This window comes from Pleurodeles waltl, chromosome 1_2 (assembly GCF_031143425.1).
Source record: "Pleurodeles waltl isolate 20211129_DDA chromosome 1_2, aPleWal1.hap1.20221129, whole genome shotgun sequence".
NCBI classification, from domain to species: Eukaryota; Metazoa; Chordata; class Amphibia; order Caudata; family Salamandridae; genus Pleurodeles; species Pleurodeles waltl.
In genome coordinates this window covers 1,119,070,341-1,119,086,453 of record NC_090437.1, presented here as the reverse complement: position 1 = coordinate 1,119,086,453, position 16,113 = coordinate 1,119,070,341, and the positions used below count along the sequence as shown (strand labels likewise).

Here is a 16,113-nt window from a genome sequence, read left to right as displayed (position 1 = left end):
GGCCTGTCTGTCGATGCTTTTAGTAGGATGGCCTTCGTTGATCAAAGACTCCCATAATCAGATCGGTTTAAGTATTCTTTGAATCCACAATTATTCCCCCAACAAACACAAACGAGAGAAAAACCCTTAAGGGAGGCCTGCGAGTCAATAAAACGGGAGTGCATTTATTATGACTATACCTGAGACTGTAAATCGTGTCTTTGCTTCTTCCAGTCCTCCTGTAGCGCCTTCACGTCCATGTCTTTCTTCTCCGGTGATAGGGGTTGCTGGTCGTCTTTTTTCGGTGCACATTTGCACTCGGTTCTTAAAGAAAGATAACTGTTGTGAAGCAGATTACTCAGGCGGCACAGGGAAGACTCGTAGACATCAAATGTCTTCAACTTATTAGCTTCAAGCATAAATTACATGTAGGAACCTGAACCCCACAAGGAGCTGGATGTATCTTGCTCACCCAGCCTTCAGGTCTACACTGCCTTGGCTAGGTGTCTCTGGTAGGACCGGAGAAGAGAGATCATTTAACCTGCCTAGGTAAATGATATGTTATGCTCAAGAATAAATGCAAACATGGGTTACATGTATACAATAAGTGAATGGCTCAAATCTGTACACAAATGTAGAACAGAAATCATACATCTTTAATTAAACAACTAGAAATCAATTCATATTTATAAACCTTAACAGATTAGGATACATTAATCGACCCTACTGAGTCGAACTATTAACTATAGCCATGGAAAGGTTGTTTCTCCCTCTAAAATTTTCTGATTTTTTTCCTTTGTGAAGTTTGTACATTTATCCGGTCTTCTCTTACTATTGCAAAGTTATTTTCCCTCTGCATAGTAACATCACTTTAATGCTGAAAGAAAACAGCTAAGTCAGATGCGACCAGCAGGGGGCGTTGTGTGTGTCTATGAGGACGGGGGGGTGAATGGGGAGGGTAGGTTCTGTGGAACGCTGTTTGGCTGTAATAATCCCCAAGATGGAAATTGCATGCTGAATATTTTCACGCAAATTCACAATTTCAGAGCAATTCTATAGTCAATATAATTGCAGAGAAAAACGCAAAATTAGACTAAGCACTGAATAAAAAAAGTGGTTTTGCACTCATACGCAAGGGTATATGCATGATGCAGGAGAGACCGAATGGAAAGACTAAGGCCCGTATTTATACTTTTTTTAGCGCCGCATTTGCGCCGCTTTTTGACGCAAAACGGCGCAAACCTACAAAATACAATGGCATTTTGCAAGTTTGCGCCGTTTTTGCATCAAAAAACGACGCTAATGCGGCGCAAAAAAAGTATAAATACGGGCCTAAGTTTGCCAGACCTTGCATTACAAAACATAAGCCCTGGTGTGGAAGAGGGAAGTTGACTCCACTGAGCATGTTGCTGCGCACAAGAGGAATATGAGAAAATAATAGCTAAGAGATTTTTTTACTACCCAGCCAGCCACGTGGGCCAGCCCAATCAGCGGAAAATCACTGCCACCCTGTTGAAAAGTTAGCCAGGTGGTGGGTAGAGGACATGTCCTAGTTGAATCCGGGCCACACTTAATGCAATCGAAAAGAAAGAAACTCACAATAACATGTTACTAGATAAAATATGTCATGATGGATAGTCACCATTTGATGTACTTAACAAACAAACCCCTATTCCATCTTTACTCCGCTCATCTACAAACTTGATACTGCTTCCCACACTTGCACCCACAACCAATAATGTACACAACTTCTAGCTTATGAGAATACTGTTTTGATAAAAGACTTCACTGTGCTCGAGAGCAGCAAAACTGATGAACTTCTGCCAGATCTTGCTTCTGAGGGCTGTGCAGATGTGAGTGTGAATTTTCTAATATGTTTTATTAATAATTTTAATGTATTAACCGTATAACAAATTAACATGCAAAAATGGGTGACTTTTGAAAATGGTTGCCATAATTCATTTCTGTTCTTTGACTGAGCAAAATTCTAACTATAGTTGTGGCTATTTCCTGTGGTTAAATGCTTACATAAAAGTGTGTTAAATGGCTTAGTAGATGAGTACACAGCTACCCCTAGTGGGTTGCTGCATTATGTCTTACAAGATCAAGTTTCATAAAGTTCTTGCATAAGTTAAATGTTCTATTGTTTCAAATTGTCACTAATACGTGGTTTCTTCCTCGAGGATGGAAGTAGATGTTACAATGTGAGAAGTTTCTTCCTGGGAAAAGAAGTTTACACGAAATGGAGCAATGGAGTCACAGACGAGACGGAAGAGGAAAAGTTACTGTTGTGAATGTGCCCTGGTTATCGTTGATGTCATAACAATTTAGGTTATCAATTAGAGGTGCTATTGGTTGAATCGTAACCACCCCATGTACTGATCAATCATAAACTTTTTGAAGATTAGTATAACAAGCTGGGTAGGATTTTCTACATGGAGATTCAAGATTCTAGATTCTGGACTCTAGAGAGGGAGATAAGATTGTGAGTTCAAGAGCTCCTGAAGGCTCGAGTCATAATAGCAGTTTGGGTTTAGCTGTCATTAGGCCCGATCTTCCGAAGACTTACCTGATAGTGAACCTTTGCTGAAGTAGACTGCATGTTGTTGTTCCATGGGTAATATATGAAATTGCATTGTTATAAGTGTCTTGTTTGCTTTGAAGGTACCAGCTGCAACATATAGTTTAAATGCTGCATATTAATAATAGTGTTTTTTTATAATAACCCGAGTTAGTATGTTTTCCTAAATTTGTGTTTCTAAATTCTTTTACATGAAGTCCAACATGTTAATGCTAATTTGTGGTTAGTGAAGGTATTAACTTTCAAATTCTCGAGATTTATATTGACACTCTTTGATTGTTTGTACAAATGTATACATTACCATTATTACCAATTCTGGTGTTATTAATCAGTGTTATGATATTGGAGATTATTTGCTTGATTGTTTTGATTAAACTCAGATATAGAAGACGTTCTAACCAGCCTCTATTAGTTCTATATGCTTATCACTTATGTTTGAGAGTTATTTTCGTGAAATTAGCATTGTTAATCTTGGGAAATGAATTCATAATTCTTTTTAATAAACTGGTGTGGTTATTGTTTGAGGTTCAGAATTCTAAATATATAGTTTACTATTGACAATCACATTGCCCATTGATGACATCCCCTCATTCATTTGTCGTGTCGATCCATTGACTTCTTGCGCAAAATCCACTATTTAGTATAAAGTGATAGCTAGGATTACGTGGTGCTGCAGCACAGGCTCCGCTGTGACAGTCAAGCCGTTTCTACATTTAATGTCAGCTATGATTATGGCAAAGAGGGAGAAGTTTACCACAATGAAGGACCAGATCTCCCTTTTACAGAAGGTGCTGCCCAAGTTGCGAAATTAGAGTGTGCTTGAGCCGGACTATTAGAAATACAAATTTCGCCCTTTCTACTGTGTGAAGAGAAGGATACATCTGGAAGTCAGATTCTTGCTGGCTCTGATTCACTATGTATTCCCACAGTGTAGGGAGAGGGGTTGTTTTATGGGTAGAAGGGAGAAATAGGAAAGCTATAAGATGTAGCGGTACCTACAGATTTTGTCTGTTGAGCCTGTTTTAACGGAGGGGTGTAGAAAGCAGTCAAAGGCTCAAAGTTAAGATAATAATGCAACTGAGAGCAATACAACCCCCTTAATAACAGGAGTCCAAGTCTTTTCAAAGGAAGGGCTCTGATTTTTCAGAAATGATAAGGAAAAAGTCTGATAAACCAAGAATAAATAAATATAGTCACCTCAAGACAAACCGAAGTAAGAACCAAATTCCATCAAAAATCAACTTCATTAAATACCCGACTGAGGCAAAGTTCCTTAAATGAATGACATATTATAAAATGTCGAACACTGGAGTCTGCCACAGATAAGACAGTGGATGGGAAAAATGTTACCCTGACCAATACTGGAGCTGGGATCGTTGATTCCCGCAGTTCTGAGGCGAACATAGACATTCCAATGAAACCATCACTCTGCTGTGTACAAAATATGTAGTTCTTTAATAATTACTTTAAAACCATTGTCCTTTCAGATGACAAACAAAAAGAATGAGGATCTCATTTATAACTTGGAACTCTACCAAATAGAGGAGTGAAAAGACCTGGGTCTGTTTAGAAGCCATTTAAAAAAAAAATTGAATCCCTTTGACTGTTGTTTTTCACCAAACAGTGGCCATCGCGAACAAGCACAAGCTACACCCTCATTACATTTGGTCACATCCTTACATATTAGACACGTCGAGTTCGTTGAAGCGGTAGAGGGTTCCTAAAATTAAAGCCCCATAGTGAGCTTTGCTTCCCCAGCTCCGGCTGCTAAAGTGTTATTGGAGTTAATTAGGATGGTATGAAGGATGATCCTATAAAAAAAAGTCCATGTTACCCATCAACGTGACTTCCACTGATGTTTGATATTAGGCTTAAGCTATGGCAGTACATTTGGTGGGAAGTTATAAGTAGTCTGACCCTGCATGAAACATTTAGTTTGTTGCCTGATGACTCGGCAGGTGGAGGCTTGTAAAAAATGCAGCTATAGCACATTTTTGTTATGGTAAAAGGTGAAACAGCAGAGGTTGGGGCCAATGGCAGGAAAAAAAGAAGCATGGAAGCCATAGTAGGAAACGTCGAATTGCTTCAGCTGTATTTTAAATAATGTCATTCCATAGACCAGACCCAGATACTCGAACAGGATCCTGACACAATATGATTACCAACAAAATCTAATGTAAACCAGATCCCTTTTTACCATGGAATGTGGTAGGAGTAGAGAGATGACTGGGTAATGATGGACTTGTGGCGTTTCTCCAATCTGTTGGTTTAATTTGAAACAAGAAATTGTATCATACACAATGGAGTACGATTCCAGTTTGTGCTGTGCACACTCTCAATAGGTGCACCTAGAGCAGACCAGGGTGGTGTGTCACATTACAGAAACAGGCATTGGGAATTCCAATAGGGCTGGCTTATGAAAATGCCAAACAGTAAAAGAAGGGCTGATCTGGTGGGAGATAAGTGGTCCTGTGCAAAATACCCCCATATAATTAACTAAAAACGGATGCACAGTTCCACAGTGAAGGTGATTCATCTCTATCCAGTCAGGGAGGAATCAATAGGTCCCTGTGAGAGTTCAAGATTGGGAACAAGAGCCCTCACTCACCATTCAGTGACATGCTTCATCATCAGGCTTTGCTCCTTGTCAGGCCGGCACTGCAATGCCTGACAGGTCCCTCAAGGGTGCTTTTTGCCGGAGATCTTTTAGAAATCTTTGCCGGTGGTGAATTCAGTAATGTGGGATTGGTGGAACTGAACTGTTAAAATTTACTAGAGGAACCAAATAATTAATCTTTAATGAGAATGTAAACCTCTGTCAAGGTTAAAAACAAAGAAGGTGAGGGTAAAGTAAGATTAATTTATAAGTTTCCCTATCAAATATGGTGCCTTGTGTCAAGAACCCTATCGTCTAGGGGTTTAGTTTGTAGAGGGCAGAGTTGGAAGTCCCTACACTGCCTGACATGGAAAGGTCAACATGTTTCTCGCTATGCTAGTCGTAAAGATCTAAGTGTGATTCATTAGGACCTAAAATAAAAAATCATACCTAATCCTCACTGTCACTGTAAACTATAAGGTATATGTGAAACAGGAGCACTCCTCAAATTAAAGGATGGGCCCCAAAGGGATAAAGACGGGCATTCGTGATTCAGAAAAATGTATTAATTTGCTTCTGAATCCTAGAGCTTGTCAGCACCTACCCATGCTCCGTACTCCCTGGCTTATGAAAATACTGTTATGTCAGACCTAAAAATCCATGTAGGTCAATGACTGCCCTCCCCTTTGCTGCTGTCAGAGAAAAGCACAAAACATTATCTGATTATTGAAGATACTTTAACAGCATTACAGTGTCATGTGTGTGCCCCTAAAAGTTCAACCTCAGGGAGCTGGATAACTAAACAAAATTATCACAATTATGTGGAGGGCAAGCACTTGATTTTGGAAACACATAACTTCTGCCCAATTGAAACGTACTTCTGGCTCCTATCATATGGGAAGAGCCAAAGGCCCTTTCTAGTGATCCTGACATATTTGTCTGGCGACAGCTGCACTCTTGCGCCAGGCCATGGAAATGTGCCCTCAATAGTGCAGGTGTGAACTGCTGATCCGTCTTTTAGTGCGGGACAACTGACTCGAATTTAAAGAGAGGGTAGGGATTCCCCAGAGGCAGGTCACGTGTTTAGCTGCACTGGCTCTAGGTGGATGATTTGGGGCATCCTTCAAACACCCGAACCTCAGCCTGAAAGGCTCACTCACAGAGTGCACTAAGGCCCAGATTTACTACAACATTGTGCCAACGCTAGCACAGCACAATGATGCAACTGCAATCTATTATCCAATGCAAAAGCAGTTTTGTTCTGGAGGAATGACCTTTAAATGTTATAAGTCTGCCGCTTTTCATCAAGGGAGTTGTAACTGGGTGAGGCTGAGTACAAACACCCATAGGTTTTGACACAAAGCCCAATCAGCTATGATAGCCTGACCAGACTTTTCATGCAAAACTAAATCCTAGTGAAACAAGGCACAAACGAGGGGTAATGCAGCAATTTGTCCCAGAAACCAACACGATCTGCAGTTGTTTATCCATAGACGGTCCCTAGAACTTCACTATAATCCATGCTGCCACAACTGAGAGTCCCACAAATCTTGCAAAGACAGTGCAAAAGCCGTTCTCTCAAAGAAGAATGCTCTTTTGGTGCCCTGTCAACCTCAGACAGACTGTGGGGTCACAATACATGTAACTGGTAGAGCACTTGCGATTGCCATGATCACTAAGGAAAAAAACAAAAAACTACAGTGATTCTACAGTGACTTGCTATATCACCAGCAAAGAACAAAGGAACACACTATCCAGAGCCATGTATGGGACATACTCGTCCAACACAAGAGACATAAAAATTACCAGCATATCACTGTTCTTGATTCTGATGCAAAAATGGTGGGCAATATTTGTTACAACATCTACATGATGCAACATAGCATAAATTAGATTTTCCCCTGGATGCAAACAGGGTTCTGTCCTAACATCATGGCCCTATCGTAGGCCACTGAAATCAATGTCACAAACCAAACTGTATGCAGCAAGAGTCTTTTAACTCCATATCTCTATGTCCTGTTTCTGGCACTATTGAATTGAATGGGATATGTAAAAGTGTACACATGAATCGTTTTAAAATCCATAACTTGAAGTCGCGAATTCAGCACCATTTGACAGAATGGGGCAAGAAGTAAAGTTTTCACAGCAACAGTTTTTTAAATTATAGGACTCTAAGACTGGTTTTCGGCACAAATAGGCTTGAATTGTGACCTAACAGCAAAGCACACACAAAACCAATTGTTTCCACATACCCTTCACTGAGGGGCATGGTTTAGAGTGATTGGGCCTTTGCTGGGTTTTAGCAGCTTGAAGGGAAATGAGACTTATTTGTGTGCTTGCTGTTGTCTTCACAGTCCGTACCTATTATTTTTCCAAGACTTGCTCCCCTCCTTTCACACCCTCTTTTTAGGGTCAACCACGCAAGAGATCTGGCCCCTGTTGTAATCTCTCTGTGGGCTTTTAACCACACCCATCACTTTTTTTGGATCGTGGGCATGCTTTTTTAAATTTGCTTGATTTCATTTGTGAAAGGCATGCATGTCATGCCTTTTCCGGTGCTTAGCCCTCCTCGAGCGCACCGGTAAACTACTGAACACATAAGAGGCTCCATGTTTTCCGCCTGGCTTCTGAACTACTTTTTCTTTTTATTTCCTAAGCAGCACGATCTCCATGGGCTGTAGTCGGGGCTTTGCAGGACATCAGCCCTGTTACATGGATAATTGCATAACTTTCGATACGTTTGACTGAGAGCGAACTTCTGTTTCCTTTTGTGTGCTCCTTCACGCTCATGGCGTGGCGCTTTAAATTGGCCCACTTATGTAAAACTGTATTACTTTTCATTTTCAATTAATGTGGCAAGAAAAGCCCGGTTAGGAATTTACAACACTAATAGTTCTAAGTCGAACAAATGCAAGACCCATTAAATTGCAAATGCTTGTTTAATTGACTGCTGAGTGTACAGGAGTGGCAAGGTCACATGACCCACTTTACGCTCACCCTAAGCTTCCCTGTACCTGTCACCGCCTATAGTTCATCTGTAACCACTCACCTCTTTTCAACTACAGTGCAGAGCTGGCACTGCACGGAGGAAAACTGTGTTTGTGTGTGTGCGCCTTTGCTAACCTCAAGCTAATTTGGAATAGCATAAGTGGACTAGTCGAAACAATGGACGAATAGTAAGTCTTCTTCACCACTTTATCGCTTTTTACCCAGAAATGTTTTATTCCAGAATGATAATTGAATGATAATTAAAGTGGAAGTTGTCTGGGAGTAAATTCTAAACGGGCGAAAGTATGCATTCTCATATAAAATTAGAAAGAGCAACAGTCCATGGGATGTAAGAAAAGGTATTCTGCTCACTAAGAGAGGTAAAAAGAGAATCATAGTATGGGGTGGGCTGATTTGTTCTTGTGCTGTCAAGGCAATGCCCTATACATCACTTTTCTTCCACCCTTGCATGTTCAGGATGGCAGTCTGAATACAGTCTGAGCCATGACCGAGGACTTGCCTGCCTTTACGTGTATCCCAGGGCATGGGGAGGGCATGTAATGTGAACTCCCACTCAAAAATGTTGTCCTCCTTCGGTCTAACAGTCAGAGGTGAAATTCTTTGAAAAATTGTGCAATTTATGTGCAGGTTGCATACCTTGATTCCACTTATTTCTCTGCTCATGAGATATATTTACAGAGCAGGAGGTAGAACTTTTTCCATTGAAAAAAGATGCATCACCACTGCTTATGTCATCAGCTCCCAATCTCGCCCACTTGGCATCATTTTACTCATCTGACAGCATCTGTGTTTGGTTTGTTGTCATATGCATTACTGGGCCTTCTATAATTATCTCCCATATTTTGGTGTACACTCAAACAGCACCCTGCTGTCCCTCAGGCTGGACCACTGCCACAAAGCTGCCTAAATGATTTTGTCCTAACTATAATTATTATTTGTGTGCCTGCCTCCCACACTGCCTCCTCATCACACTGTGGGGCCCTGCGCTCCAAGCCAATTTAAGTCCTCTGAGGTTCTATGTGGTCACTCACACACAACAGCAAAATGCTTCCCACATAGAGTTACAATAAATACCACACTCTTCCAATCACACGCTAAGCTATGGTGTAGATTGCTACCCGTCCAAGAATATGCTTCAGGAGCACATAAAGGGGTATGACGTACTATACAAGTGGTACAATACAAAACATAAAAAGAATATTGTAAATCACATTAGAGTTCTGTGAACCTACTAAAGGCATGCTGCTGCAATATTCATCTGTGTGGCCATGACACTGTTTTGTGACTCACAATACCCTTGTAATCTACAAGTAATGGTATAGTAACTAATATAGTTTTGCCTGGGACAGAGATGCACTTTGCATTGCAGTGGAATTAGAGATGGATTCAATCTCATGCTTTGGATGATTACCTGGTAGCACATCTTTATACTAGTGAAGAAACATGTAGACACTGTATGAATACACTAGTGGATACATTTAAGAGACATAAATTGTAATACTAGTGCAGAGATCCATAATGGACAGAATATCAAGGGAACAGAAATTCTACCAAGTTGAAAGAGGCATTATATCAGTACAGATGAGGTACTGAAAATGAGTGATGCTTGTTGCAAAAGAATCTGATCTTGTTCTGACTCCAGTTTCTCCAAGAACCAATCAGGTATACACTGAACATGAACTTGAAAGAGATGCTTGACTGAAACAGACAGTGAATTATCCTATAATCCTAGAATAACAGCTCGGTCAATCAGGAGAAAGACCAGTCCATCTATTTGCTAGTTATGTACCAAATGTGATGCAACTCACGGCAGCACTGTTTCAAATTCGGCTCCAAGGGGTGCCTTTCCCACTTTGCCAATGCGCATTTTGCCATCTACAACTGCAGCTTTGTTTAATTAGGTGCTACAGTGCAGTCATCAAAATGTCCATCAACAAGACTGACTCAGCACAAACTCTGCATACCTGATCCCCCAGCTAAAAACACTGCCATGTCAGAGTCAAGATTAAGTGGGCACAGATACTCTCCAGTTGCATAAGAAACTTAAGGAGGCCCCCTTGCAAAGTACATTGGGGGGGGAGAGGTCTGGACTCAGTCAGGTGCTCTAAGGCCAAGGTACTGTACTGAGGTGGCACCTTGGAGCTCAACCCCCCGCCCCCCGCGCACCGCGGGAGCTGCGGTGGCCTATGTTACGCCACTGATACTGTCAGAAGAGAGTGTCATTCAGACAAAGGGTGCACAAAAGATGCAGATGCCTCTCTGGAGCCAGTGACCATCCAAAACACTGGTCTGTGCTTGGGTACTCACTGCTCAGTCCTCGCTGGACGGCAAAAAAAGCATTTGCAACCCAATAGGTCTTGCATTTTCTTGAGTTAGAGCTATAAGCGCTGTAAGCTCTTAACCGGACTTTTCTTGCCACATAAACTGATAGTGAAAAGTAAAACAGTTTCACATATGTGAGCCAACGGTCGCCATGAGCGTGAAGGAGACACAGAAAAGGAAACACAAGTTCGCTTGCAGTGAAACGTATGGGCAAAAGTGCAATTATCCATGTAACCATCTAAAGTGCAATTATCCATGTAACCAGCTAAAGTAGAATTATCCAAGAACAGGGTTGATGTCTCGCAAATCGCTCGACTACTGCCCAGCAAGATCGCGCTGCCTACGAAATAAAGAGAAATAGTGCAGTAGGTATTCGGAAAACACAGAGCCTCATATGTTTTCAGTAGTTTACTGGTGCTGTAGACGAGGGCTAAACACTGGAAAAGGCATGACGTATGCATGCCTTTCAATAATGAAATCAAGCAAATTTAAAAAAGCAAGCCCATGAACCAACCAGACTGATGGGCGTGGTTAAAAGCCTTGCGCGCTCGACCCTAAAAAAGGGAAGGGTCGATGAAAGTAAAGCTGCAAATAAAATAAAGGCAACAAACCAAGTTCTTAGAGCTGAGGAGACTATGCCTGTGTCAAGGTGAATCTGCCTAATGAAGAAATGGACAGCTGTGCGCTTATGTGCAGCCTGAGCTTTTGTTTAGGATTTTTTCCAGAGCAGTCTGTGGCTGTGCACTGTTTTCATGCACTATACAGAAGTCTTCATCTGCTGAACGTTTTTCCAACAGCTTAAACCAAATGCCTAGAATTATGATGGGAAATGTTATGAACCCATTAGGGTAAACTACTTTCTTGTACGTTTTTTTGCATACTACGGCCTGTGTATTCTAGTTGGATGAAACACCGAAGGTTTAGACAAAATGATTGGGTCTCTAAGAGAAAGCTCGACAATGATGTACAAATCGCTCGAGCAAAAAGGGGGGAATTCCACAGACTCAAAGCAGCCTTAATTCACCCACAACTAGAATAAACAAAGGATGTTAGGAAGCTTCTTTGTAGGAATTGTTTTTCTTCATTTACCTTGCTTTCTCTTCCTTTCTGGCACTTGTAGAAGTTAACTGTTCCTTGAGTTTCTCTCTTTCTCTCTGAAGTTGATCCTTTTAGAGACACCAAAACAAAATGAGACATTTTTAACAGTAGTATATTTCTGGTCATTGTGCATCCTGCGTTTGAGTAAGGAAATAGCTAAGAAAATATATTGTAATCTGATATAGATATGTATGATATCAACACTAGAAAGTATATATTCACTAGCATTTGTGTATATCTAAAGCAGCCCACTGGTTCATTTAAGGACATAGGGCCAGATGTTCAAACATTAGGAATACCGATTTTCTAATCACAATTATCTCCAAATCACAATTAGGAAATCGGTATTCCTAGTGTATGAAGTACTTTTATTCCCAAATAGCAATTTCTAGTAGGTCGTAAATCAACCTACTTCATGAATATTAATGAGGTAGGTCGCAATTTGCGACCCATTAGGTATCGCAGCCATCACAGGGATGGTGGCCTGCTGGGTTCAGCAGACCAACATGTCTGTGATTGCTTTTTAATAACGCAACCTTTCTTTTCTAATTGCAGCCCGTTTTCCTTAGAGGAATACGAGATGTGTTTAAAAACAAAAAAATGAAACTTTAAAGTTACATTTTTTAAGAGTAGACAGTGGTCCATGGGACCATTATCTGCTCTTAAATAATATTTTTTCAGCATCCTCCAATGGCTCCAAAGGGGGCCTCTTCCGATTTCCAAATCGGATACAACCACTCTATAAATGGTGATAAAGTATAACTGTTTTGCGACCAGCATTTGTTTGAGAAAACATAATACATACCATACAGATTTAGTATTTGGAAGGGACACCCAAAACTCACCCCTTCCAAATACTTAATTGCAAATGCAAATTGCGATTCGGTAACATGTTACAGAATCGTATTTTGCATTTTGTACATATGAAAAAAGCATTTTTCTGTCCGCAAATGTTCCGATCTTATGACCTGGGTCGTGTGTGACTGGAAAAATACTTATTATATCTGGCTCATAGTCTTGAGAAACGTTTGAAAGTGCCCATTTCCACACACATAGGGACGCTTCTGCGTGTGCAATTTTACATACTGTACAACTGAACATGAGGGAATGCCTTCCATAATGTGGGAAATGTTAATCGTCAACTTCAACCAATTCTGTGGATGTTCCCTTCACCTTTCCACCACGGGAAGACACTTCCTCCTGCCCTTTACTAGACTTAAATTTCCAATTTTTTCAGGGTGGAAATGTGTCAGAGAAGTTTGTGAATACTTATTAATTGGTATGTTTGTCAGTGTAAAAACCTTCAGGATATTCCTGCCTTGAAACACCCATTCCCTGCACCTGGGAGTAGATTTACATGAAAATCTTTGCTGAGTACATTCTTTAACAAGTGCTAAATTTAGTTTGCGAAAGGTAAAACATTGTTTTACAAAAAGGTGTTTGTGTAAGTAGGCTATACCTCTAGCAGGCCTCTGGTGTGTACACCTTATATTTTTATGTTAGCTAAAGGGTGAGAAAGTCAGGGAATTAGTGACACACAAAGGAGTAAACTTAGTTGAACAAAATTGTGTTTACTTGCAGCTCTAAAATTCTGAAGCGGGCTCGATCCAAGTCTTGTTGCAGCCTGTCTCGGGCTTTTTTGGAATGTGACTGTGGCATTTCTTTGTGTCCAACAGTGCTTTGCTTTTGTTTAACAATGTCCTCCAGCCTGGCAACCTGCAACATATTACCAAATGGGCACAGCAATGAAGACTTTCACCAACTAACGCTGACAGGTGGGTTCTGTTTCAACAGCAAAGACAATTCTAACGCTGACAGGTGGGTTCTGTTTCAACAGCAAAGACAATGTTCAGCAAGGAAAGTAATCACAGAAGCAGCTGTCAACACTGATCGTGGTATAACATTAGTTTGACACTGCTCTCACTTGTAAATGATAGCATGTTAGACCATGTGTAAATACGGGCATCCTGCCTGGATTTATAAAATAGACGTAAATTAATATCAAGGGCAATTTCTACTAGCTGGAAGAGACACATGGCCTTTTTTATGCCAGTAATCTATACCTTGCTGTACAAAAAAGACATCAGTGAACATAATTGCTAGAGTTTCATTCATAAAATCATGTTGTATCGATGTTTACACTATAAATGGAACTTAGGGCCTGGTTTAGAGTTTGGCAGATAGGTTGCTCCGTCACAAAAAGTAGTGTATATCCTGGGGCTATGGTACGTAATTAAGGGCCATATGTACGAACATTTTCCCATAGACATAGAATGGGTAAAACCCTTTGATACTTCTGGCCCTAAGTGCCTTAGGATATATTGCATTTGTAATAAGACAGAAAGTATAAGTCCTACAGTGTGACTGGGTGATCCCTCGGCCAAACTGTAAATTAGGCCCGAGTTTCGAAGAAATACCCCACAACAGCAATTAAGTTTAAAAGTGGGGAGAACATGCTGTCCCTAAGGGTGGAAGAGAGTATGCGATTTAGAAGGCAAGGAAAACAAAATGTTTTAATTTTATGGTTAGTGACGTGCGTTTTCAATTGTTTCCAATCCATGTATGCAACGACATTTACCATAATAAAAGATTAGCATGAACATTTATGGCTGAACATGAAGGTAAGTACGACTCACAAACGCTATTCAGAAATACTACTGGAAAACTGCAACCATTGCCATCCATCAGAAGTGCTCTTGTTAATATCTGTGAATCCCAGAAGTTCGGAATTTTATATTCAAACCGAGTGCAGATCTTTTTATTGGTCTAAAATTCAGGCCCAAATTAGTGGAGAAGTAGTAGTTTCTATTTAAAAAGGGATACACAATGCTTTTGTGTGTTTTGCCTAGCTAATGTGTGCTCAAAGAATTCTGGCTCATTTAAACCATTGTCTTTAAGACAGGTTGCCCGTATGGCACTAGTTTGGTAGATTTGGATTCTGTATATATCAAGAATATGATATGCACCAAACACACAGCTAGAACACATTTTGCAGATAGTTGTACATCTAGATTAATTCAGAGTGTAGTTGATAATAAAATATGCACAATATGTCCCTGATAACTATGTAGAATGAGCAAGTGTTATCGCAGTACGCAATGTGTAATTATGAGAATTGATATACTTAAGTATAAAATATTACAGAATTTCCATCATTCTTTTTATCTCGAGCTGAAAAAGGGTTTGTAATTTACTGTACCTCAAATGTTGAGATAGCTACAAATATATACACAATTTTGGACTAAACTGCACCACTAAAATAGTAATAAATAAAAAATACCTGTCTTTATTCAATGCTTGTTAGCACAAGCATGCTGTTTCGTAGATATGCAATTAAAAAAAACAGAAGTATTATTTTACTAATTGTTACTCAATGCACTGAGTTTGGAATTAGGAATGGTTAGACTTGCCTTGACATAATTTAAACAAGTAAACTGCAAGACATCAGGGATAACTTTCTAGCTCAATGATTGGGGTACTAGCATATTAGCTAGCTCTCTAACAATGCGTGATCTACCGAGATGCAAAACATAATGTGATTTCTTTGCAGTTTTATATAGCATGAACTTGGACCGACGGCATTGGAGCACTTTACATGAGCACCAGAATACGTTTCAGATAAATTTTTATTTTTTAGACACAGAGAGATTAAGGGCTACATGTACTAGGGTTAGAATTAGTGATTTCCTAATAGTGAGATTCTGCGAATCATAATAAGGAAATCGCTATTTCTAATGTATGAAACTCTTTCGAGTTTCATTTGCAGTTCCTAGTGAGTCGCAAATAGACCTGCCTCAAGGGTATTAATGAACTAGGTCGCAATTGAGACCCATTAGGAATTGCAGCCATCACAAGGGTGGTAGCCTGCTGGGAAACGCACACCACCATGTCTGTAATTGCTTTTTAAATAAAGCAATCTTTTTTTGTTTTTTAAATACAATCCATTTTCCTTAAAGGAAAATGTGATGCGTTTAAAAAGAACAAAATGTAACTTGCAAGCTTAATTTGGACCACTGCCTACTCTCAAAAAATATTATATTAACCGTTTTCAGAGGGGAAGGGGTGGTGTCACAGGATGTTTTGTCGACAGCGGGAATCAAACCTAGTCTTCGAGTTTCAAAATCATGAGCTCTAGCCATTAGGCCACATCTTCTCCCTGATACTTTCTTATATGTAGTTGGGACAGTAACCTCTCGAAGCAGTCAATGGGGTTCCTTCTCGTAGGTGGGCAAATGAAAAAGCTTCTCTTTATGGAAACAAGGATTTGTTGACACATTTATGCAATTAGATAAGATTAAAATATTAGGAAAAGAATCAGTGTTGCATGCTTTCCTCAACAAAAGACATTTATTAGCATCAAGTGCTTTTGAAAAGTGTAACCAGAATTTAACCTGATGTGCCAGTCGTTGATTGCAGAAGGGATATATGCAATTATAAGATTTTGGTGAACGGCAACACACAAATACAAAAAGTTAAAGGAGGTAAAAGAATCCGTACACATCTGAAAGGAAGCATTCCATCGGACTTG

At 40.1% G+C, this 16,113-nt stretch overlaps 1 protein-coding gene and 1 long non-coding RNA gene across 4 annotated transcripts in view; one reads left to right on the top strand and one right to left on the bottom strand.

Annotated features, from left to right (window-relative positions):
- Positions 1-3,064, top strand: part of LOC138248563 (uncharacterized) — a 327,877-nt gene extending 324,813 nt beyond the window's left edge. For both annotated transcript variants that reach the window (XR_011194601.1, XR_011194602.1), the window contains one exon: positions 2,163-3,064. This is a non-coding gene — a long non-coding RNA (uncharacterized lncRNA). The remainder of the gene's footprint in view (positions 1-2,162) is intronic.
- Positions 1-16,113, bottom strand: part of FAM184B (family with sequence similarity 184 member B) — a 320,510-nt gene that overhangs the window by 169,247 nt on the left and 135,150 nt on the right. For both annotated transcript variants that reach the window (XM_069202207.1, XM_069202213.1), the window contains 3 exons: positions 13,161-13,301; positions 11,577-11,653; positions 180-303 (listed from right to left, as the gene is read on the bottom strand). In XM_069202207.1, the coding sequence (XP_069058308.1) occupies positions 180-303; positions 11,577-11,653; positions 13,161-13,301 (342 nt within the window). The remainder of the gene's footprint in view (positions 1-179; positions 304-11,576; positions 11,654-13,160; positions 13,302-16,113) is intronic.